Source organism: Lolium rigidum, chromosome 6 (genome assembly GCF_022539505.1).
Source record: "Lolium rigidum isolate FL_2022 chromosome 6, APGP_CSIRO_Lrig_0.1, whole genome shotgun sequence".
In the NCBI taxonomy this organism is placed as follows: domain Eukaryota; kingdom Viridiplantae; phylum Streptophyta; class Magnoliopsida; order Poales; family Poaceae; genus Lolium; species Lolium rigidum.
In genome coordinates, this window is record NC_061513.1 from 278,760,101 (window position 1) to 278,786,049 (window position 25,949).

Below are 25,949 nucleotides of genomic sequence, written 5' to 3' on the forward strand. Positions count from 1 at the left end.
AGCTTCATTCATTTCAGCACTAACTTTAGTGGGAATGGCGTCAAAAATTGCATCCATGGACATGCATTGTTCCGAGGAGAAAAGATTTACATAGAAGTCACCATGCCTTGGATTCCTTTCTGATCCTCACACTTTGAACCATCAGCCTTTCGTAGGTACCTGATCTTGTTTGTTCTCCTCCTTGCTGACGCTCTAGCGTGAAAAAAGGAAGTGTTTCGATCACCTTCTCGTTGCCAATCTACTCTTGAGCGTTGACGGGCCATGATCTCCTCCCTCTGAAATAGTTCACACAGTTTTTTCTCAAGTTGTCTCTCTTGATAATTATTAGTCCCATACCTACGGCTTCGAAGACAAGCAAGTTGTTTCTCCACTCTCTGAATATCTTTTCTGGTTGATCCAAAGGTGTCTCTACTCCAAGCTCGAAGTGTGCTGGACATTTTATTTAGTGTTTTCCATGTGTTATGCAGGGATGGGGATTGTTGTTTATGTGCCTCCCATGTCTTCTCAACCACTTCCATGTAATCTGAAGCTCGCAGCCATGCAGCCTCAAACTTGAAAGAGCTCTGTACTGGTTGACGGAGCTTCAGATCTCCTCTTTTGGCTAAGGTGATTAATAATGCGTAGTGATCAGAGGATGTGGTGATGATGTTTTCCACTCTACAGTCATCATATAAATTTAAGAAATCACCATTTGCAACTGCTCTGTCCAGCCTTACTCAGATATTGTTGTCACCTGCTTGTCTATTGGACCACGTGTACTTTGGACCCGTGAACCCCATATCCATCAAGCCACAGTCATCTAGGCAGTCTCTAAAAAGAGACATCTGATTATCATCTCTATCTCTAGGTCCCATGTGCTCATCTCCACTTAGTGCTTCGTTAAAGTCACCGGCGCAAATCCATGGACCCCTCCACTGAGAACTTAAAAATCTTAATCTATCCCAAAATTGATGTCTTAATTCCTTATGTGGTTCTCCATAAACTAAAGTAGCTCGCCATACATTGCCATCTTCTGGAACCACTGCAAAGTCAATCAGCTGTGAGGAATAGCCTTTTAAGGTCACTGACAGAGAAGAGGACCAAAAGAGAACCAAACCCCCGCTCAAGCCGTCGCTGCTGACTCCAAGGGAACCTGTATATCCCAAAGACCACATAAAGTTCCGAGCTCTTTTATCCCTCATCTTCGTCTCGGATAAGAAGAGGAGGGAGGGGCGATGTTTCTGTACGAGCCATCGCAGCTCGCCCACTGTCGCGTCTGTCCCTAGACCGCGAAAGTTACACACCATGAGAATCATTGCGTGTGGCGGGGCTGCTCTTGTGCAGCCTCCGCCTGATCCGCCGATCCTGTATAAACCAAGGTGATTTCCTTCTTCTGCTTCTTGTTTGAATCAATGTCTACTACACCAGATGGACCCAAGACTTGGGTTCGCCTACAGGTGAAATATTCCCTCTAAGTACCATGGCCGAGCTCTGAATTTCTTGACAAAGATTGGCTCCGGTATTAACAGATTGCACTTTCGGTTGGGGCGACATTCGTTTGCAAAATTATACCTCCTTCACCAAATTATGCAGTTCCTGAATCTTTCCGTGTCTTTTTTTCCAAAACATTACACATATAGCCACATATTACTGAGAATTCTTTAGGAGATAGCTTGCCCCATAAGGACGTTGTGCCTGAGATTTGATGTTGCTGGGAATCTGGAAGCGATTGATCCCCACTTTAAGGATCCATAGCAAGAATAACCGAAGATCATATTGAGGTGAATGCTGCATTGATGTGTTAGTATTGATCGTGTGGGGTTATTGTTAGTTACAACATTGGGATGAGAGAAACAGCATGATTTGGAGTAACACCTGTTTTGCGATTGCACCTATTATAGAACAAATAATATTTGCAGTAGATTCATTTAAATAATCAGACAAAGAAATAAATATTTCCTAAAGATATAATTTTAATATAATATAGAAGACGGCAGGTTCTTCAGAGTGATACAATATGAATATTGCACAGAAAGTTGCCTATTTGGTTTAAAGTTAAAGATGAACAATTATATTTATGCATTATTGTTGAATTTCTTCTTACAAGTTGACAACGCCCTTTCTAATGTTACAGGCTTGAGAACACAATTGGACTTAACCTCGGTGCAGTTAATGCCCTTGTATATATAAAGGAATCAAAAAGGTACTTAAATATTTTATTGTGCACCTTTAGTTTACATAAACCTTGCTTCCAAAAAAAACATTGTTGTAAAAAACACTGCTTCCACATATTTCTCAATAATGGAAAGTAAATCCAATATTCATCTATGCAAGGAACTGTCTTCGTAGAGTACAGTAATGCTACAAAGGGAATATCCTAGAAATCATATCATAAACCGAGACAAAAGGAGAAACATCCACACCTGTTAGGTAGAACTGGATCAGAATGATTAATCGTAAGAGATGTATAAAATGCGGTACGATGCTATTTTAAATGTCAGACATGGTTGTATCGTAGTATTACACAATTGCACATGCTTTTTGCCGGCTGCATTTAGTTTGATATCTTGTATTTAATATATGAGTTGTATGCCCACTACGTACACAAGTTTATTATTCTTAATTTATTTGCTTCACTCCTTGCCTTGACATACTGATTTATGCAGGATTGTTGTTGGATGTGAGCAAGGAATAGCAATGGTGGAAATCAATTAACTGTGAATATCTAGTTTAGGGCATAACACTCCGTATAAAGAAAGCACTTTTTGAACTAGTATTATTATTATTGAGCCTTTGAGGGTTCAAGAATACAAGGCAAAGAATAATTAGGGTCTGGCGTAACACCTGAATAATTGATTGAACCGAAAAGAACTTCCGGATGTACAGTCTGCCTAATCCTATTGTTGGAAACACAAAGTCAAGCAAGTAAAGTAACATCACAGCAGAAGTTAGAGCCCAGCATGTTCTTATTGAGAGTTGCGGGCAGGAGCCCTATCTATTCATTATCAACATGTTACAGAGATAGCGAAATCAATTCAAGAACGTAATGTGATTTTGACGGTGAACTTGCTAAGGATTTTGTTCTCACCACCATCATCTCATCTATATCTGACCCACACAAGAGCAGCAATGACACTACTTGGGCTGCTTATATGCATGCTTATATCCTTCCGTACATAAATGGAAATGAGTGAATCAACTTTATCTAGATACGGATATACCTAAACACTAAAATGGGTCAGCAAGTAATTTTGTAGGACGGAGCACTAGTTTTTAGGAGTCAGCAAGTGAATAAGAAGCTATGACCTAGAATAGATTATGCATGTCAGTGTAAAGTTAGATGAGAAAACACCGCCAGGGAAGTAACAGAATGAAGCAAACTATGTGGCTCACTCTCCTTTTGGGTTGGTAGGGCTGAATAGCATTCTTGTGCCCTGCAATCTTACATTCTTACTCAAAGAAGCATATCCATGTTTCTTCGGTTGAAGTTAAATGCAGCTTGGTTATATATGAAGCATCCTGAGACAATAATTGCACAAAAATCTTGCATATCGGCATTATGGAGGAGACACCACCTTAAAACAGAACAACACATTGGCAAAAGCTTGCCAAATAGATACCTGAGTCAATCTTATTTTTTTCAAAAATCGTGTTCTGCTTCATTTTATCTCTTGGAACTGCTAACTCTTAGTTGACGAGAGAGCTTAGCCACTCGATTAGCCTTAGAACCACAATCTCGGTTTTCGTTTGACTCTGCTGCCTACCCGGACCCTTTATTTTATTCTAGTAAAACACTCATACAAAAATAATCTTGTAAATAGTATATAGCCATCTGTGGAGGGTCCCGCTATGAAGTTTCTTCTGTTGGTGAATAAGTTCCAGAGCCTGCCACCACCGTGATGTTCCCAACATCTAACTACTCCTCAAGTCTAACAAACAGTTTGGTTATCGCCAATCCTGCACTGCCCAAGAGAACATCAAACATTCTCAATAGATCAACTCCACCAAACTCCCTTCCTTACAAAGGTAAAAATAGAATGTTGGCTCTCCCAAATACACCACAAAACCTCTGTCACGAGCTTTTACCGCCAGATCCCTTTTTAGGAGAGCTAAATATCCCAAAGCTCTTGGTGGCCTCAGGTTTGTCAGCAGGCGCACCGTCTGTCTTCTTCACCTCTGGTGTGGCCGGAGTTCGAGTACTGAAGACACCCAAACTCCTTGTGGCTGCGGAAGCATGATTCCCTACGCTGCTGCCTGCTGCCGGTTCAGCGCGCTGTTTCGGTTGCTGGAATTGCCGCTGGTTGTTATTATTTGGTGGCATATGGCTTCCTCTATCGTACCTCCTCAGGTCTTGTGGTGGTGGTGATCTGTCTCCTTGGTTAAACCTGGGAAGCGGTGGCTGGTTGGGCTGTTCTGATAGTCTCTGGTTATACCGGCCTTCATTTTCATTTCTTCCCGGGCCTTGTGGCGGTAATCGACCTTGTTGGTTGTCGCCACCGCCAGTCTGAGGTCTACGGCTGGCGTACCTGTTGGTCAGCTCAGGCGCCATATCCCGCTTTTCTGTGTGATGAGGATTTCCACTCCTGCGATCACCAAGTCCACGTTCTGGTGATGATTGTGGTCCCCCCTGGCCAGGGTTCATCCTGTTCCCTCCAGCATTCATGCTCTGCGTGCTTTTGTGGTTGGAGTTTAACTCCCTTCTGAAGCCTCTATCTGGCCCTTCTCTTTGAATGGAAGGTTCACGGGAGAGAGAGGTGGGCGTTTTGTCAACTTCCAAACCATATTCACTTGCCACATCCCCACTGTCCGTAGCAGTGGCTGGTGATTCAGAGGCAGTGCTGCGGGGGGTACCTTTGCCTGCGTCTTCTATGGCCTTGCTAGCCTTCTTTCCACCTTTCTTGGTTGCAAACTTCGCATGCCGGACAATAACATATGCATGTTTGGAGTCCAAATGTGGCCCACTTTCTACAATGCACACATCTTGTATCTGTTCAATTGGTGGAAATTCTCAAATTGAATTGAATGGTATTTACTTAATGGGGAAGGGGAAACAATACAGCGCAAAGTACCCACCAGTCCCAATAACCGAGATAGCGGTCCGCCTAGATCTTCTGCTTCGTTACCTGCGGGCATCGCCATGCACTGCAAATAGGAGGACCATTAAGTTTTTCACGGTATGCGTTCAGAATAAAGAAATGCATATGAACATCGATAAATCCAATATATACAGCTATGAAGTTTCAATAGACTGTAAGAAAAATCTAGATCAAGCAGGTATTGGATAATATGCATGTTGGTTGGCAGTTCAAAGGTTGTGCTGTCAACTCGGGTAGAAAACAAGTTCAAGCTGGTATCTCGATATATGCAGAGGAACCCAATGAAAAAAGAAATAGGTTGATGACTATTACTATTTATAGGCACAAAACATAGACTACCTACATACTACCATCACAAACAAGCCATTTCATCGAGGTAGAATAATGTATGTTTATATACAAAAATCCCAGGATCAAGTTATAACATGACACCAACGCGACTCCACTTAGGAATCGACCTAGACTCAACATACCGAGTAAGACTCACAACATAAACGCCAGATCAAAACTTTTCGCACAGCCATGGATACTTTCAATACTCCAAGGCAACATTCCTTCTGATAATATCCAGGCACACACATCACAGATTATATTCTATTCTACAGTGTCAACAGTCAACACCGATACATGTAACTTAAGAGTTACTACTCTTCAGCTATGTTCCGCCTCTAAGTCACAGCAGCTTTCATGATCGTTGGGTTCCAGGTCCAAGCTTCACAAAAGCCTTCTAATTATTTCACACTGTTTGGTTTCCCCTTCTCCAGATGATTTAAGTAGCAAGCACATAGATAAAATCTATTGCTTGGTAGAAAAATTTAACTAAGTGAATCAAAGTAAAAAAAGAAAAACAGATTTTTTTTTTGGCAATTCCTTGATCGCCACTTAATATTAGCAGAACCATACAATAGGAACTAACAATGAATGTGAGCCCGAGCTTACCTTCACCCTGTAACCACGCTCCATTAGTCTGGTAATTGCATCTGCTTTCACCTTCAAGTCTTTTATTTCCTGAGAGCAATAATGTATGTTCCTCAACATGCATATGTAGCACAAAGCCTCTATACTGAGCACAATATATCTTTGTTGGGACATAAAGGCTCTATAATTTAGAAAAGGGGTGAGCTCAACTAGGTAAATCAAAACAAACAGGAAATAAGCATGGGGTGGTCCGAGCAGGCACATACTCCAGCTACAAGGTAGCAATGAAGCATGCATTCCTCATCTATTACTGCTAGGTATGAGCTACCAAAATAAAACAAGAAAAAAGTTCCTACCGTTAATATTAATCAAGTATGCGCTCCATATCAGAAAAAATAAAAGTTATGAAAGATGATGATAGGCTATAGTTAACAGAAAACTAAAAAATTAAAGAAAACTCACTGTCTTCGCCTTAAATCGCACTTCTTTGTTATCCCCACCACGTAAGACAATAGCAGACTGCAGAAGACCAGATACAACATAAGGAGAGGGAGATACTATCATTCAGATGTGCACTCAAAGCCCATTTGAAGTGCACATTATTGTGAGTTATGTGAAAGCATTATAAAAATGAAAGTAGATATTATGCAACAGTACTACAAACCTTGCTCAAGTGGTTGTGGCTACCTTTAGCAACGCCATTATACTTTTCAAAAGCACTTAATATTTCTGATTTTGATGTTAACAGTCAAGTCCAAAGCATCTTTTTATGATGCACAGTAAATAGTCCAATAACTAGAAAAAAAGAACGAACTAGATCCCCAAACACATAACAGCAACCACAATCGGGCTCTGATTACCAAACCAAGTGTATATTCTACTGAACATGAAGATAATATGCGTATAAGTATCCACCTAACCAGATGGCGTTGTTTACATAGAAACCCAACAGTTCATCTTGTGTCTTGTAAAAGACAGTTTCTCTTTACACAAACTACGAACTGTTACTTTGAAATTCTATGATCTCACAAATTACTAAGCATGGGTCTTCTCTGAACATTCAACTCAACTCCAGTAAATGCTGGAACAAGAAACCCACACACACACCTTAGTTTTTAAGCGTTCTTTCTCCTTGGCGTCTTTGTTATACTTCTCTTTGTGGAAATCCATGATCTTGCAAACAGGAGGGTCAGATTTTCGGTGGACCTGTACCGCGACAAGATTATACATAAGCATGAGAAATGCAGCCATTTCCTAAATCCCAACAAGTGGATACCTCAGAGTAGAAGGAAATACGTTATCAAATGAGGATAACCTAGGACACCAGAAAGTAGAACCAAAATGTGTTATGGAGTACTGTACCTCGACCAGGTCCATGCCCATCCTAGCAGCCTGCTGAAGAGCTTCATGCCTGGGGACAACGCTGTGCCCTGCGAGACAGAAATGTTCAGCATCTGACCGGTGAATGGAGGTATGTCCGTGTGAGTGTGTGCGAACCATAGACTACCTTGGTCGGTGACGAGCCTGAGGAAGGGGGCGGTGATGTCGTTGTTGATCCTGGGCTCGGCGTCGTCGTCGTCCTTGGGGGCCTTCTTGACCTAGTGACCACGAGCCACAAGCAACGAGATCAACGACGGCGAGGAGAAGAAAAGCTAGCCTAGGGCAGCAGAGGGAGGGATGGAGGGAAGGGAGAGACCAGATGAGGCGGAGCGGCGAAGGGCCGGTAGGGGATGATGATCGGGCGGCGGAAGGAAGGCTGGGGCGCTGTAGGAGGCGACGGGGCGGCGCCGCGGAGGTAGGCTTGGGAGCGGATGGCGAGGGATCCGACGGCGCGGCGGAGAGCCATGGCCGGCGGAGGCGACGGAGCGAGGCGGCGGCGGCGGAGGCGACGGAGCGAGGCGGCGGCGGCGGCGGACCAAAGGGGACGACGGTTAGCTTGCCTGACTGGACTTGGGACGAAAAAGCCTTCACGCTAAAGCCCAGGTTCTTTCCTGCGAACCAACGACCAGAAAAAAGCCCACCGTGTATGAATCGCGAACGTGCGACACAAAACAAGGCCCAGTCCAATCACGAGAATGCCGGAGCCCATGCACACGGCCTCTTCATTTATTTGAAAGGGTGAATTATTTGAAGTTTTTTTTTTCCTGGACTACGGCGGCTTTACTCTCATCTTCTCACCCTCAAATTAATATTTCTAGCTTATTCACATTCTTGTGGTGCCTTTGGAAGGCTAGGAACGATTCTCTTTTTAACAAGAATTTCACTAATCCATGTCAAATTTTTCCGGCTGCTAATGCAATCATGCAGGGATCCAAACTTGAAGATGATGTATCGAAACAACACAATCAGGCTCACTTGACTAAACAATGCTTGAAGTCAAAGCAAGATCCATTTTATATTATGCTGTGTTTGGATGCACAGAATTTGGTCTTGGAATTGAATTGGACAAAGATTCCAAATCCATGATGGAAATGAATTGGACTAAAATTCCAAATCTGTTGTTTGGGTGTGCTTAGAATTTGCCTTTGGAATCAAATGGTGGTACAAATTCCTAATCCTGTTTGGACTGCAGTATGGAAATGAATTTGTGGTATTCTTTTTGGGTCAACGCAAGGGAAGGGAGGGGCCGGAGGTGGAGTGCAGGCGGAGCCGCCGGTGAGCCCGTGGCCGGCGGTGGCCGGAGAGAAGGGTGACGGGGGATGGCTAGGGGAGTGGCCGCCGTTTCCCTACCGCTGACGCGCCGCCGTTCCCCTCCCGCCTCCCTCTGTGATTTAGGGTTCGGTGGGTGCTCGCGTATGGGGAAGAAACGGGTGGCGGGCTGACGCATCTGGGGAAGACGGCGGTAGGCTGTCGATTCAGGGGGAGAAGATGGCGGCGGGAGGTCCCGTCCGGTGGAGAAGACGGCGTGTGAGGAGGGGGCAACGCTGCGGCGGGGTGGGGGCACGCAGAGGCAGGGGCACATGGCGGCGGGGAGCGCGGCGATGGGCACACGGCGGCAGGGCAGCGCGGTGAGCGAGGCAAACAGCGAGGGGGAACGAGGAAGGAGACGCGAGCGAAGAGTTACGCTCGTTTCCGAGCGATTCCGAGCAGGAGAGCTCGGAAAGTTGGGACGGCTCTTTGCACAGGACGATTTCGCGCTCGGAATTTAGGTAGGTTTCCAAGCGAGGATTCCAAGGGCAGCCCAAACGGTGAAATTCATGGAAATGGCCCAAATTCCAATTCCATGCCCCAATTCAGTGCAACCAAACACAGCATTACAGGAAATGTAATTTGCACTGATGCCGCTTGGAAGTGTGGAAGCAACCAAGACCCAACTCCAGCAGGCATAGGAATCATCATTCAAATTCAAGGCAATCAACATTGTCAGCAGATACATATCGCTGCCTTGTCACCACCAACCCACTCTCCTCTACGAGCGGAAGCTTATGGACCGCTACTAGCTTCGAAGGTGGCGGATCTCGCTCCACATACAGGAACCCCACTTCTTTACTGATTGTTCTATTCTGGAATCTGCTGCAAGTACAACTTCAATCCTTAGTGCTCCAGGTCATTGGATAATAAGGCCAATTCTGGCAGATATCCAAAAAACGCGGGCTTTCCATCCAAAAAGAATTTCTCATGTCAACAGATGCTTCAATTTTAAAGCTCATCATCAAGCTAGACTAGGCCTTAGAATTCAAGCTTCTTCTCTAGCTTTTAGATGTCTCTCTTCACATACAGGTCTATGTACAATCAGAGATGTTCTCTCTGTGTCAAGTGTGACTCCTTTCACACTTCTCTCTGTAAAATGTTGCTAAGTTGAATGAAAATGTTTAATGTTCAAAAAAAAACTCATTTATAATCACACAAAGGTTTTACAGAGGGTATCATTACAAAGAAGGAGGGGGAGGGGGTGTGGAGAGAAAAGAAGGAGAAAATAGAGGGGAGATCTCAAGGCGGATCATAGCCATTACACCAAGAATTAAGAAGGTGCAATGAGGTGGGGGTGGTACAACGATAAGCCCAAAGCCTAATATCCTCTAGGCAACGCCGAGTAACCAACACAAGATGCTCAGCAACATTGGTGAAAGTAAGAGCATTCCTTCGCTTCCAGATGTTCCACGCAATAGCTGTGTTGATGGTGGTGGCCTCCTCATAGGTGCGGCACCTCAAGAGCCAGAGGTCAATGAAGGTTTCGATGGCGTGGTCGTCGAAGTCGCGGTGGAAGAATCTCCAGACCTCCCTGGCCTGGGGGCATAGGAGTAGAAGATGATATGTGTCTTCGTCTTGATGGCATGAAAGGCAGCCAGCAGAAGAGTTGAGGTGGTGGTGAAACCACCGCTCGTTGGTGGGTAGCCGCTTCATCCTGGCAAGTCAGCAGAAGATCTTGCACTTCAACGGTGCTGCACTCCTACAAACCTTGTTCGCGACATCATCGATCTGCACATTGTTGAAAGCAAACGAATAGAAACTACTGTTCGAAAGCTTGTTGTTAGGGAGACGGTTAACACGTAAATCCGGGGCATCGGGGCGTAAGTCCACTAGACTCGGGTCGGAGGTGAGGGCACAAGAAAGAGGTCAACATGGGGGGAGAGGGTAGTTGAGACGGTAAGGTTAGGACGGGTGGAGTGGGAGAAGAGGTTGGGGAAACGAGTGCGAAGAGGGGAGTCGCCGAGCCAAAGGTCAAGCCAAAAGGTTGTGGCAACTCCTCTACCGATGGTGACTGAGGAAACGGCTCTGAAATTGTCAAGACCGACAACGATGTCCTTCCAAATGGGGGTCTCAAGGTAGTGGTGGGTTCCCAAGTCGCGGGAGGCCCCCTCAACCATACCAGCGTCGAAACCAACATGTCCAAGGGGCATTGAATTTTACATTAATGGATGAGACAAAGTTGAGACATGTATGAAGCAAACAAAAAAATAAGGATGAAAGTCTATCCATTTTAGATTCTACTAGCATGTTGTCATTCAGTAGCCTGGAAAAAAAAGTCCCGATTAACCGTAAATAGGCAGTTGCACCCAGTAGCCATATTCCCCCTCTGATCCTCCCGAAGAAGTGAAGCCCAAACTTGAATGCAATGCACACCTCGACAAATAACCTGCAAAAAATTAGTACCCTTATGCTCGTTAAAAATAATATTATTTCTGCATGTCTAAATGGACCAGCTGAAACGTCAATACGTAGCTTTGTTTTAACATTTTTATCTACACCATTTAATCAGTTACCAAACATATCAGTAATATTAGCAGGTGTGGAATATTATAGGTTAAGTAAACCATGCGCTAAATAATTTTTACAAATGGGCATGCAAGTAAAAAATGGTTCACAGTTTCATTAGAATCACAAAAGCAACACTTTTGGCATACATTCCAATTTCGCTTGGCTAGATTATTTTTAGTTATCAAGACTTTGTTATTTAGAAACCACATAAAAAATTGATCTTAAGGGGGATTTTCACTTTCCAAAAATAATTACGTATAAACGTCGTATGACCATTCATTAAGTCTGAATACATAGATTTCACCGTAAATGAACCAAAATCAGTAAGTTTCCAAACAAACTTATCAGACTCATCAGAAAGAGTAACCTTCATCAAGCTCTGACACAAGTGCAGCCATGCATTCCACTTATGTTCATTAAACATCCTCCTAAAGGCAATGTTGAGAGGTGTTTGCGCTAAAACAGTCAACACCAATACATTCTTATGTTGAATAATGTTATACAATGAAGGATATTGTTGTGCAAGAGGTAATTCTCCTAACCATACCTCTTCCCAAAAACGTATTGTTGAACCATCGCCTATTTTAAAGGAGCCTCTACTAAAAAAATCTTGCTTAACCCGCATAAGACCCTTTCAAAAAGGGGAATCAGTTGGTTTTGCTTCGCCTTGAGCTAAGGTTTTATTCTAAAAAAATATGAAATCGTGTCTAGGAGGAACTAGACACTTTTTGATATAGTAGAAGTGGGACTTGGCATGACAATTCCGAAATTCGTCCCTGATAGGAATCAAACTCCGGTCGTTGGGGTGCGCCACTGCGACCCCAACCACTGGGCTAAGCCCACGTCATCACTAAGGTTTTATTCTTAAGATACTTGTTATGCAACAATGGTTGCCATATGCCATCTTCTGTGAGTAATTTGAATAACCATTTGCTAAGCAAACACTTATTTTTTTTAATTCAAGAACTTCTATGTCGAGTCTCCCCTGATCCTTCGGCTGACATAACATATTCCATTTAGATAGTCTATACTTTCTCTTATTCTCATATGATTGCCAAAAAAAATCTATATCGGTAAATACCAAAGCGCTTCCGAACACCTTTCGGAATTTCTAGAATGGATAGCATAAACATTAGAAGACTTGTGGGGACTGAATTAATCAAAACGAGTCTATCCCAATATGAGAGAAGTTTGCTGCACCAGCATCCTAGCTTTGAAAGAAAACGGCTCTCAATAGGATTTCACTCCGAGTTACGAAGAATTCGATAGTGAATAGGTATTCTAAGGTACGTGAATGGTAAAGATCCGGACTCACAACCAAAAATTTGTTTATATTACTGCTCCATATCCTTAGCTTTACCAAAACAAAAAAAAGCTCACTCTTATGGAAATTTATTTTCAGTCCCGACAGTTGTTCAAAAATGCAAGAATAAGTTTCATATTAACAACTTGTTCGATATCATGATCCAAGAACAAAGATAACGACATGACACTGCTGGCCATAGAGGCAACCCTAAACCTAGACCAGGCCCTAAGCCTACTATTTACTGGTGCAGGCGTGTGCAGCCCAGCTTCATGTACCTGTGTACCATCCCTATTCAGACCGGCGAGGTCGCCGGAGAGGAGTCGGTGGACAGAGGTCAAAATAGAAGTTGTCACCGCTAGATCCTACATGGAGGTACAAACAAAGATGGGCATGAAGATATATAGAAGTTAGCCGTGCAATGCGTTAGGGATGCTCATTCTCGTTAGAAGGATGCTTGAGATCAATACTCGATGAGCAACTGAAGCTTGGTTCGTATTACTCGTATCAGAGACGTAGTCAAAACTATGTGAATCAATTAATTGGTGAATTTCGGTCACGCGGAAGCTCCAACGGCTGGACTAGGTAGCATCGAGAAACTGCGACGGGCTGTTTGGATTGAAGACACGCCTTGTCACGTCCTATGTTCGGCATATCTGTTGTGCCACATGTTGTGCGCATTCTCAGTTAGCTAAGAACTAAATTATTGCTCAGTCAAATCCTACATCGTTCGATTGCATCATAATTTGCATACAAGTTACAAGTTAAGTAGCAGAAACATGGTTTCCCAAAAAGAAAATACGCATCAAATTCGTTTCATGTTTGACGCTTTTCGTACATCAGTGTGTGACATGACATCAACCTTCGCTTCAAACATGTACGATTTTTTTCTGACGTGGCGGAGAGTAAGAAGATCGGCTTCTCTTCTTCACGAAGCAAAAGTGCTAAGATCGAGAGTGCAGCTGGTGCACTAGGAATCTAGGATCAGCCTTTCCACGAAAGAAACCAGCCTTCGCAACCACTGTGATGTGATAGCAGTTTAGTTTTAGTGCTATCTCTTGATGCTAATTACCTAGATTATTGTATGTAAACGAGAAAACATAGTACAGTAGAAGTAGTAAATTGGTGCACATTAGCATGTTACATGCAGAACGAATTATATTCACTGGAGAGTGGTGGCGCACTGGGATCCCTGCACGACGACGGCCCTGCTGAGCTGCTGCGCCGGCTGGAGCACCAGGACGGCGACGCACTGGGCGGCGAGGGCGCGCCGGCCGGACACCCACGAAGCCACCTTCCACCGGAGCTGACCCTCCACGCGCAGCCTCAGCAGCGCCGTCGGCCGCCCGCTCTCCGTCTCCGCCTCAACGGCTGACACCACCGCCGGCGCCGCTGATGAGGTCAGCGAGGCAGAGAGCACGACGTCTCCCTGCGTCTGCTCGAACGGTTGGGCGGCTGCGGCGAGCTGGACGCCGGCGCCGTATGAGGCCTGGATCACGAGGCGGTCGTACAGTGCGGCGGCGCGCGCGTTGGGGTTGTGCGCGACGAGGGCGGCCTCGAGGCGCGCCAGGGTGCCGTTGGAGGCGGTGGCGGTGGCGGCGAGCAGGGAGAAGCGCGGGGCGGAAGGGCGGAGGGTGAGCCAGAGTATGATGACCAGTGCAACCAGGGACGACGACGCCATCAGCAGCCGGCGCCAGGCAGTGCCGCTGAACCGGCCGCACCCGGCGCGGTGGTGGTGCTTGGCGGCGCAGTGCCGTGGGGAGTGGTTGGGATCATCCGTGATGAGGGACATGGAGGGAGCAACAAAAGCAGAGCACAGGCCAATGGGAGAGAAGAGAATAGAGGCGGTGCAGTGAGCTGAGAGCCTGAGATAAGTTAGGTTTGTGAGTGGTGTATATATCATTGCTTCTTTGGGTAGTAGACTAGTAGCTAGATATAATCACTGATAAACTTTCCGAGTTTGTCATACTAAAACATCATTTTAGTTAGTTTTTCATGATAATGAAGCGCAGGTTAGTTGCTTGCTTGTTGCTAATCAGCCATCATTTCCTCACCTCATCTCCTTCTTTTCTGAAGCTAGGATAGAGCGAAAGAAAGAAGGAAAGCAACCTTTCTCTGCATCTTTTTCACAAAGTAGCACCGGGCAACTAGCAGCTAGCTAGCCGATAGATGGATGGATCATCGAGTAGTAGCTCTGTTTGCATGCTTGGTTATTCTTGTTGTTTGGATGCGGAATGTGAATCAAACCATGGATCGCAATCAAGAAGGAGAAAAGGCAGCGCGTGCATATACCAAAGTGGATTCGCGAACAATTCAAGCCCACTACTACCTCACTCAAACCCCACCGACCTGAACTTTACAAAAGAATGGAAATTTACATATTTGTCATGTCCCAGTAGTCTCTAGAGTCTATCGGCTACTCTGCCAGGACTCGTGGCCCGTTCTCCTGTAACGCTAAGCTCGAAACTCTTGTTAAATTCACTGGATGTGGCCAGTTCTCCCGAAACTTGGTTTCCCAAGACTTCCTCATCAGGAATTCGTTCGTGATATACCTTATGTTAATGAAAATTAAGAAATCCGCATAAAGGAAAAAAAATAAGAACAAGGATTTGGAAATATTTAACTAGATTCTGAACAAGGAAAAATGGACAAGCGGCCATCATTGACTTATGCAGTAACAGCAACACCTTGTTACCCAGAAAGACGGTGATCGGGGACTTGGCTGCTCCTCCGTCCCAAACGCGCTAGCAGGGGTGTCCATAACCATCGAGGCCACCAGACAGCTACTTTCTTCCGTTCCAGCAGCCACCTCCGGAATCATGTCATCATGTGTACATTGAACCATAGCAGGGGTGTCCATACCCAATAGGAAAATGACCTGTTATGGTTCATGACTTCATGTTCAGTTTCATGAATTTCTGGTAGTCGTGTTGGAGATTTCATACAGGGAGTACAATTTTTACCTCAGCATGACTAGGAATGGCAACTGGTCTGCAGTCTGAACTAGTGTTTCGGGAACAGAAAGCTGTGGGCACTCATCTTTGGGACTAGAAAATGGATGTGTAAAATGAATCACCGATGCTTAACCCTTCAAGGGAGGAGGGGCAAACAATTTACATAATTGTACGTGCAAAAATGATGCCTTACCTTGTACGAGGTATTCACAAATTCCACCATTGCAGTGTTAAACCTTGTTTCTTGGATTTCCTCTAAGACCTAAAAATGGGATAATTCATGGTAGTCAGTAGTTAAAACATAATCATCATACCAGCATGACTTGAACGTTTGGGACTAAGATGATACTGAAGATTTTCATAATACAATATCATGAAAACAGTGTCGGGCCATTGTAACTGCCTGTCCTGATGGAGATTGGTGTGTATGTGTGCGCGCGCACGCGCGGGTGTGTGTGCGATGGCTGGCTCCATCACAAGATGCTAGAGTTACCAAGGAAGATGCAGCAGTTAACGACACTTGAGCTACGGTGATTAAGGAAGCTTGCAATCAACACGTAGAAAAAAAAGGAGGAAAGCAACCTTTCTCTGCATCTTTCCACAAAGTAGCACCACGCAACTAGCAGCTAGCTGATGATACACGGATGGATCAAGTAGCAGCTCTGTTTGTATGCTTGGTTATTTTTGTTGTTTGGGTGCGTAATGTGAATCAAATTGTGGATCGCAATCATCAAGAAGAAAAGGTACGCAGCGCATATACCGAAGTGGATTCGCCAACAATTGAAGTCCACTACTACCTCACTCATTCTCAAGCCCCACCTGAACTTTACAAAAGAATGGAAGTTTACAGGTTTGTTGTGTCCCAAGTCTCTAGACTCTATCAACTACTCTGCCAAGACTCGTGGCCCGTTCTCCTGCAACCCTAAGCTCGAAACTCATGTTCCATTCACTGGCTGTGGCCCGTTCCTCCTGCATTGTACAGCAGCATAATAAACAAATCAATCTCCAAAGCAAAAAAAAAAGTGTTCTTTTCAATTGTTTAAGTTTGGGGGGCATAGCTCTACTCATCAAGGTTTAAATTATAGTGCTCAAAAACATTATGTCTGAAGTTAGTATTGTTCATAATACCACCAGTCCACACTGAAACATAAGTTTTTGTCCATACTGAATAGAAAATGATCTGTTATGGTTCATCTTCAGTTTCATAGATTTCTGGTACTCGCGTTAGAAATACATATTGTGTCTGACGGAGAGCACAACCTTTGACCTGAGCATGACGATGACATAACTTTCTTCTGTTCATCAATATACAAGTTCTATTGATTATGTTAAGATCAAACATCACATGAAATATTAATCCTTAAACTGGCTAGCAACTATAGTCAAATGATAATTCCACATGATGCAACAGAAAGCTGTAAATATGAGTATATAAAAGAATATTTTCATATCTAACCAGATGCAATGGATTCAAGAAACAAATTGCAACAGAGCATTCCTGAAAAGCTGACTATAATTCAATTGTTTAATAATAACTAGTGCTGGAAGCTCTTCACAAAATCAGGTTAATATTGCTAGTCAACAGACAAGTGGATAATCTAACTCCATTCGTCATCCGTTACAACAGACAAACAGAAGCATGAAACACACGTATATTTGGTATATATTTATTCGTAAGAAGACCACTGGATTATCTCTAAAAAGGAACAAGCCAGGGAGAAAAGGCAAAGTCAGTTCTTCAGTTACAAAAGACATGAGGCAGCTAGATTGCTAACTATTGAATGCTAAGAATATCAGTAGATAAAGTAAATAAAGCAGAGTCAAGTCTTCAGTTCAAGAAAAAAGAGGCACGAGTCAGATCAGTTGGCAAAGATTTCAAAAGTAGACAAAAGATGATTTTAGCATGAACGCACATGACAGACATTTCAGCCCAAAAGAATATTGAGAAATATAACGCAACCATGTTACATTAAACGAAGAAGCTAGTGGTGGATACACTTCATACATATTACAGTTCATGAGGATACAAACAGCCAGGCCTTTAAGAAGCACCACCACACTGAAATGGAAAGGCTAAGTGTTGACAACATAAGCATTTCGGTGCGATGAAAGGCCAAGTGTTCACAACATAACCCTCTATTGTCGGAAAGAAGTTATGCTGAACAAGAGTTTGCTTGAGATGAAGTTGAGAAATACCAAGACATTTTGTATAGAACTTGGCGACCAACTTGCCAAATATGTCAATCTGAAGTAGCCACTCGCTTGTTTGTACCAGAATGAGCACATCATTATCATCCGAAGACGAAACCACCAGATTCCAGTACTTGCTAAGTCCAAACCGCCCGGTGAGCTCTGCAACCGGCAATTCAACCCGGCATTTGAAGGCCCATACTTCGCTGTCATAGTCCTGCATCATCCAGATATCGATGGTTGTCACCGGATCATTGAAGCTGGCCATGCCAAGCATTCCATCCACCTCAAACAGGTCAGCAGTGGCACGAACGGGCGGAGCGGGCATCTGCCTGAACACCTCAGCTGTGGCGTCGAATACCATTATGATGTTGCTTATGACCTCGACCATCGCTACGAACCAGTGCAGGTTGCCACGGCAAAGGACAGATACGAGCAAATGAATCAGCTCCTCCGCCTCCATCCACCCGATGTGCCTCGGCAGCTGGCAGGAGCCCACCGTGTAAACATAGCAGGCTTCTTGAATGCCAGGTGGCCGTTCATCGTGCATCCACGTCCCGTCAGGGTATAGCAGCAGCCGATACTCGCCCGTAGGAGGGTGCGGGTACATTCCCGCGAGCCTGAAGCCACGAAGCAACGGGAGGGGGGCGTACTGACGGGTGGCCGGGTTGCAGACGGAGAAGTACAAGGCAGGAGCGAAACACGGGTCACCGACAGTGGCGAGGACGAGGAGGCCGTCGCAGGACGCCTCCAGATGCATGTAGTTGTTACAGGAGCCAAACCTGGCAACGAGATGGAGCTGGTTGGCGGCGGAGACTCCCACCCGGTGGTCCAAAGGCACGATGTCTAGGGACTGACTGAGGTCATAAGTAGCGTCGTGAAGGTAGAGGAGGGGGAGAGCGGGCTGGTGGCTGTGGTGGGCGAGGAGGAAGTCGCGGGAGGAGGTGGCGAAGCGCCAGGCGCGGCAGACCGTGCGGCAGCGGAGGAGAGCCTTGGGGGGCAGGCGAACGAGGATCTCCCAGATGGCGATCTCGTCCGGGAGATCGCGGTGGGGAGGCGTCTCTCCTGCTCTTGCGGCCTCCGCCACGGAAGCCACCGGCATCGCAGAACGTGTATCAACAGCATCACCAGCACCAGAGCTCTCATGCACATTCGCGGACATGTTGACAAGCCTAGCTGTCAAAATTAGAGATAGAGAAGATAGCTCATAAGGGGATGACATGCGCTGAAAGATACCACTGAAACAGATATATATCGGAAAATAAGAAGATAAATAAATAAACATGAACATACATATTAAAATATCAAGTAGCACGTGTCCATGTACAACATTTCAGTTCCTAGAACGAAAATAAAGATCGTTTCAGTTCCTGGAACATACATATTCAAATATCAAGTAGCATGTAGCATGTGTCGATGTGCAACATTTCTGTTCCTAGAACGAATATAAAGATGATTTCAATTGCACGATCACTGTCTACTGAACAGTGGCTAATTAATTCCCTTGCTAATTTAGGCCTGTCCAAAGGGCTAGAAGCCTAGAACAATCCTCTACAACTACTGCCAGGACAAGTACTCACTGAGGCAACTAATATGGATCGGAGGGAGTACATAAATTAAACAAGGCAAATCGATTTGCTTGTAATGCGATTTTCTCTTGAGATGTTAAACACTCAAATGATTGAAGCATATGCAATAATATACAAATCCATTTGAAACTGGAATGAAGGAGCCAAGATAACAGCCTAGAAAGTCTGTACTGATTTGTCCAGGACAACCAGTCAGCAACCCAAGTTTTTCTGAATCCTACACTACATGGTAACAACAATATAGGAGGGTTCTGAATATGACAAATGAACTGCAACTGTATCATCCCTCCCTAATAAATTGTATTCGTCTAGAATTTTGATCATGTGCACATTAGAGTAGCAAATGTTGGGTCCTGGAGGAACAGATCCGTAGCTAAGGACTGAAGTGAAAGTCTGTATGCTTGGTCTTTACATCAAGGGGTGATTTTAACAACTAGTTGCTTCAATTCGTACAAGAAATAGCAGCTAAAAGAAAACACACCGTCTAGAACCTTGACCAAAAAGACTATGTAAATACAAGTAGTAATTCCAAAATCAAGGTGTGCCACTATCAGTCTTGCGTATGAGAAGGTGCAGGGCTGCTGACCTTGGTGAGAACGGAGAAGGGTAGGGTACACCGGAGGAGGGAGGAGGACTAGTGCCTAGAGGAGGTGATCAGCAGGTCGACGGCGGCGGTGTTGCGGGCAGTTCTACGCAGCGGTAGTGGTGCAGGAAGGTCGACGGCAGCGGTGCATGGCAGCGGCGACGGCGGCGGTGCAAGAAGCCATAGGGAGTCGGGGACCGAGAGGCCGAAGGCGGGCGGTGCTCCAGGACGATGGCGGTCAGCGGTAGCTACGCAGGGCGGTTGTGGTAGAGCTGCTGGCACCCTAGGCTAGCCTTGCGGGAGTGCCGCCGCCATGGGGACGAACAGAGGAAGGAGAGGAAATGGGACTGGACTGGGCTGGGCTGGACTGGACTCAGAATAGTAGTACCGTGTAGGTCTAAGAGCATCTCCAGTCGCGTCCCCCAAACCGTCCCCCAAACCGCGCCGGATCGAGCGTTTGGGGGACGTGTTTCGTTCGTGCCGCGTTTGGGGGACGTCGCTCCCCAGCCGCGTCCCCCAAACGCGGCCCCCAAACATTTAAAATAATTTTTCTGGCATTTTTATTTCAATTTCCACAAACTAATACATAATTTGGAACGTGGTTTACACGAAAACACGGTTTGGAACATGGTTTTCCACAAACTAATACATAGTTTGAACCATGGTGGACACAAATATAAAATATTGCAAAGAAATTAAACCTAACTAGGCCGTGCATCGAAGGTTTCGTGTGTTCGCTGCTAAGAAAGAACACTCGAGGGCACACCCAGATCACCTAAGCTCGGAAAATCCAGCGGGAGGATGGTGCCCTTGTTGGTTCTACCGATGAGGCGAACGAGCGGAAACCTCCGTGCACGTATTCGCTGCGAAGAAACAACACTCATTCAGTCGTCCTCCTCGTCGGTGTTGTCGTCGTCCCTGTCGACGTGGTAGTCCCGGAGGCGGCGCCTCTCGTCGAAGACCTTGACGCTCATGTCCCTGTTGCCGAAGTAGGAGAACACGAGGATGAAGCCGGCTTCGAGGCTGTGGTGGCGCGCGAACTTCTCCCAGCCGATGTTGAGGTACATCTTGCCGCGCGCGTCGTAGATCGCCTTGACGATCCACCGGCAGTATCCGCACGAATGCTCCCGCAGATGCATCGTGCGCGGGCGTACGCCACCGACGTACTCGGCGAAGGAGTCCGGCAGCCTCTGGATGCCGCGCGGGTCGCCCTTGAGGACGTGGACGAACTCGAACGAGACGTCCGGCTCCACGTCCATCTCCGACGATGAAGACGACGGCGTGGGAGGCGACGGCGAGCGTTCAGCCGTGCCGCGGCCACGACCACGACCACGACCACGGCCGCGGCCGCGAGGTCGGCCTCCGCCTCTACCGGACATAGCGTCGAGTCTTGTTGAGAGATGGTGGCGGCTAGGGTTTGGGAGAGAGGCGCTAGGGTTTGTGTGTGAGAGGGACGATGAGAGGCGCCCCTTTTATAGGCCGGAGGGAGGCGGAGGAGCGGTGGCGCTCATTAACGCCGGCACGCAGAGCTAGGCGCGACGGGACGCGTCGCTGCGCCCTCTCGCGGGAATCGCACCGTCGGCCGCGCGCCATAACTTCCGTCGCGAGGTAGGCGACGGTTAGGTTTAAATTAATTGTGCCGCCGACGGGTCGGCCCCGCCACTCCCCGCCTCGCTTTCGTTGTGTCCGGCGTCCCCGGTGCGTCCCCTGTGGGACGGGGACGGGCTCGGGGCGCCGGACACCATATAGGGGCGCGCCGGACAAAAAAGGGCTTTGGGGGACGCGGCTGGAACGCTTTTTTTGTCCGGCGCGCCCCAAATCGCTTTGGGGGACGGTTTGGGGGACGCGACTGGAGATGCTCTAAGGGCATCTCCATCGGGCCGGCCCAAATGATTCTGAGCTGTCCGAAACTATCCACGCGGAGGGATGGACAGCCTGCGCACCCTTTAGTGGAGCGACGCAAATCGGACCGACTCATCCGGCGCGAACCATCGACGCCTAAAATTTGGAAAACCGATGCATCGCCAAGGACATCGCGCGTGTCGCTGGCCCACTTGGAAGCAATCCGACGGCAGAAAGCTGACCGGTTGCAGTGTTTGCCATCAAGGCCATCGCTGACCACTGTGCCCGTCCCCTCAACCTGGTGCCGGCATTGAAGCCGATGGCGCTGGAAGCTGCGCGTGCCGTCTCTACTCTTGCGTTGGCATTGATGGCACGAGGTACTTAAGCCACGGCCGCGCCCGCATCTTCTTCCCCGCTCCCACTGCTAGTTCCGCACGATCTCGTTCACGATGAAGCTGCCGAGGTGGATGAAGTAATCCGCCAACGACCACGAGGTTGGATAGGATTCTCCGCCTCGGCAGAACACTGCACGCGCCCGCCTCTTGCCTCCACCCCCGCAACTGGACCTCTTTGTCGGTCCACAGGCAACGGCGGTGGTCCATGCTCCCTCCTCCGCACCGACCGGGCCGCAACAGGTGCTACGTGCCAGTGTTGGAGGCGTAGCGTCGGTCGGTGCAGGGTGACCCCTGCCGCCACCGTAACGTCTCCCTCTCGCACGGGTGGCACCTGAACAGGGGGAGGCTCCATGTTCCGCCACCTCCGACGGACAGGCAATCCTTGCGCCTGGAGATGTGTCGGCAGATCGAGCGCCTACCGCCGGCTATGCAGCACGAAGAGGTGTACCGGCGGGAGGACTATTGGCACGCATTCCTCGCCTGGGAGCACGAGGCGCGCCGGGTTATCCGCGGTCGTCGGGATTTCATGCCCGACAATGACGCTCCCGACAGCGAAGACGAGGTCTTCTACGACAACGACGAGGAGGACAACGAGATGGAGGACGTGCCTCCAGCCGCTGTGAAGCTGGAGACAGTCCTCCCCGACAACTACAAGGAGGAGGCGCCTATGGCCGCCGCCCTGGCCGCGTCATTGGCGGACGAGGAGGCCCAATGGTCCTGGCCAGGGCTGGAGGACGCCGTCCAGCTCTAGGCCATGGTGGCGGAGCACGTAGCCTCCTTGCCGCCGCCACATGCAGCAGGGACGGCCATGAGGTTCCACCACCTCCGACATACGCGTCGCCAGCCACACCACCGCAATTCGCGCAACCGCTGCAATACGCGTCGCCGCCGCGCTACTCACGGCCAGCTGAGGTGCCTACTTGGGCACAACAACTCTGGACGCCACCGCCCTTCGTCGACCTCGTCTCCGTCGATGAAGAAGACGACGGTGCCTGAATTAGTTTAGATTTTAGTTTAAAACTATGTAAATTATGTTTGAATCAAAGAAATTCCTATCAAATTTCTGCGCGCTTTTTAAATTCATGCCATTTTATGATTTTTAAATTCATGCTATTTTATTTGTCTCTTGTGCGCGGGCCAACTAGCCGGTTGATCGAATGGGTCGCGCCCGCTGCGCGCACTGTCCGGAAAGAAGCATCTTGTCCCCGGGGCAACCAAATAAGTACTACTGTTACCGTCATGTTTAAATAAGTACTACTGTTCCTAATACCACCAGTCCACCACATTGAAAGATAAGTTTTTGTCCGTACTCAATAAAAAAATGACCCGGTATGGTTCATCTTCAGTTTCATGAATTTCTGGTAGTCGTGTTGGAAATTTCATACGGGAGCACAAGCTTTGACATGACCATGACCATGACATAACTTCCTTCTGTCTATCAATATACACGTTCTATTGATTATCACATGAAGTATTAATCCTTACACAGGTTAGCAGCTACAGTCAAATGACAATTCCACATGATTCAACAGAAAGGTGTAAACATAACAGAATATTTCGACAAGACCACAACAAACCACATGCAATGGATTGAAGAAGAAATGAATTGCAGCAGAACATACCTCAAAAGCTGACTACAATTCAATTGTTTATTTAATACGATAACGAGTGCTCAAAGCTCTTCACAATATCAGGTGCATATTGCTAGTCAACAGACAAGTGGATAATCTGCCTCGCTTCATCATCAGTTACAGCAGATAATCGGAAGCATGAAACATATGTATCTTTGCTATATTAAGAAGACTACTGGGTTCTCTCTAAATAAGAAAAAGCCATCAAGTCCCTCAAAAAAAAGAGGCATCAAGAAAATCCAAAGTAAACTCTTCATTTTTTTTAAACAGACAGGAGGCAGCTAGATTGCTAGCTATTGACTGCTAAGAAGATCACTAGATAAAGTGAATAAGGCAAAGTTAAGTCTTCAGTTCAAGAAAAAAAAGTAAGGCATGAGTCAGATCGACCGGCAAACATTTGAAAAACACACAATAAATGATTTTAGCATGAACACATATGACAGACATTTCAGCCCAAAAGAATATTGAGAAATATAACGCAACCCGCATTAAATGAAGAAGCTAGTGGTGGATACACTTCATATATATAGTAGTTCATGAGGATACAAACAGCCAGGCCTTTAAGAAGCACCACCACACTGAATAGCCTTCAGATGAAAGGCCAAGCGTTCACAACATAACCCTCTATTGTCGGAAAGAAGGTATGCCGAACAAGAGTTTGCTTGAGACGAAGTGGAGTAATACTAAGATATTTGGTATTGAACTTGGCGACCAACTTGCCATCGATGTCGATCTGAAGTAGCCACTCGCCCGATTCGACCAGAATGAGCACATCATTATCATCCGAAGACGAAACAACCAGATTCGAGAAGTTGGTAAGTCGAAACCGCATGGCGAGCTCTGCAACCGGCAATTCAACACGGCACTTGAAGGCCCATACCTCGCTGTCGTAGTCCCGCATCATCCAGATATAGATGGTTGTCGCCGCATCATTAGAGCTGGCCATTCCAAGCATTCCATCCATCTCAAACAGTTGAGCAGCGCCTGGAACAGTAGGAGCGCGCATCTGCCTGAACTGCTCGGATGTGCCGTCGAATACCATCAGTTGGCCGCTCGCGCCCTCCAACATCGCTTCGGACCAATGCAGGTTGCCACGACAAAGGACGGAGACGAACCGATGAATCAGTTCCTTCTCCTCCTGCCGCCCGATGTACCTCGGCGGCTGGCGGGAGCCCACCGCGTAAACATAGCAGGCATCTTGAATGCCCACATCAGGGTACAGCAGTAGCCGGTACTCGCCGGTAGGAGGGTGCGGGTACATCCCCGCAAGTCTGAAGCCATGAAGCAACGGCAGAGGAGCATGCTGACGAGTGGCCGGGTTGCAGACGGAGAAACATGGGTCACCGAAAGTGGAGAGGATGATAAGCCCGTCGCAGGACGCCTCCAGCTGCATGCAGTTGGCGCCGGTGCCAAGCCGGGCGACCGGACGGAGCTGATCGGCGGCGGCGACACCGGCCCGGTGGTCCAAAGGCACGATGTCGAGGGAACGGCTGCTGGCGTCGCTGACGTCGTACGTGTAGAGGACGGAGAGCGCGGGCTGGTGGCCGTGGTGGGCGAGGAGGAAGTCGCGAGAGGAGGTGGCTCGGCGCCAAGAGCGGCAGACGGTGCGGCAGCGGAGGAGAGCCTTGGGTGGCAGGCGGACGAGGATCTCCCAGATGACGATCTCGGCCGGGAGGACGCGGTGGTGAGGCACCTCTCCTGCTGTTGCGGCCTCTGCCATGGCCGCCGGCTGGGAGGAGCAAAAGCGTGGAGGACTGGTGACGGCGGAAGGTTAAGGTCTTTTGAGGAGAATTGCAATGGACTGAACTGGGCTGGGCTGGGCTGGGCTGGGCTAAGAATAGTACAGTACTACCGTAGATCCACAAAGAAAAACTGCCCGGATTTCTCTGCAGCTGAGGCCTTGAATAGATGGGGTGTTCTCTACATTTGGATGGGCAAAACTCCACCAGGGAAAGCAAGAAATGAAGCAAATTATGTGTCTCAATCATCATTCGGTTTGCTAGGAACTAGGGATACAATCACTGTGCCCTAGTAATTGAAAGCCTCCTGGTATGTTACAGTTTGCAGTGAAGTTTATCAGAATGCAGCCTAGCTATTTATTGAAGTGTATGGCGTGATGACAAAAAAAAGCAGGTCAATATTCCAAAAGAAATGAATTAACATTGGAGAACATAAATTTTCAGAACTCATTACAGTTCCAGATGCCGAAAGAAAATTTAGTACGGAAAAAGAACATGATGAACAAAGAAGAATATCAACAACATAATAGT

General features: G+C 47.0%; 3 protein-coding genes across 3 annotated transcripts; all 3 read right to left on the reverse strand.

Annotated features, from left to right (window-relative positions):
• Positions 1–3,951: 3,951 nt before the first annotated feature.
• LOC124663510 (translation initiation factor IF3-1, mitochondrial-like) lies at positions 3,952–7,839 on the reverse strand. The gene is made up of 8 exons (XM_047201205.1): positions 7,690–7,839; positions 7,501–7,591; positions 7,356–7,423; positions 7,101–7,199; positions 6,456–6,512; positions 6,015–6,083; positions 5,053–5,121; positions 3,952–4,966 (listed from the first exon to the last, which is right to left on the reverse strand). The coding sequence occupies exons 1-8, from the start codon at positions 7,837–7,839 to the stop codon at positions 4,052–4,054; spliced, it is 1,518 nt and encodes a 505-aa protein (XP_047057161.1). The 3' UTR covers positions 3,952–4,051.
• Positions 7,840–13,657: 5,818 nt separating this feature from the next.
• LOC124664196 (NDR1/HIN1-like protein 26) lies at positions 13,658–14,287 on the reverse strand. The gene has a single exon (XM_047201775.1). The coding sequence runs from the start codon at positions 14,285–14,287 to the stop codon at positions 13,658–13,660; it is 630 nt and encodes a 209-aa protein (XP_047057731.1).
• Positions 14,288–24,268: 9,981 nt separating this feature from the next.
• LOC124666380 (F-box protein At5g49610-like) lies at positions 24,269–25,399 on the reverse strand. Its single transcript, XM_047203710.1, has one exon. The coding sequence runs from the start codon at positions 25,397–25,399 to the stop codon at positions 24,269–24,271; it is 1,131 nt and encodes a 376-aa protein (XP_047059666.1).
• Positions 25,400–25,949: the final 550 nt, after the last annotated feature.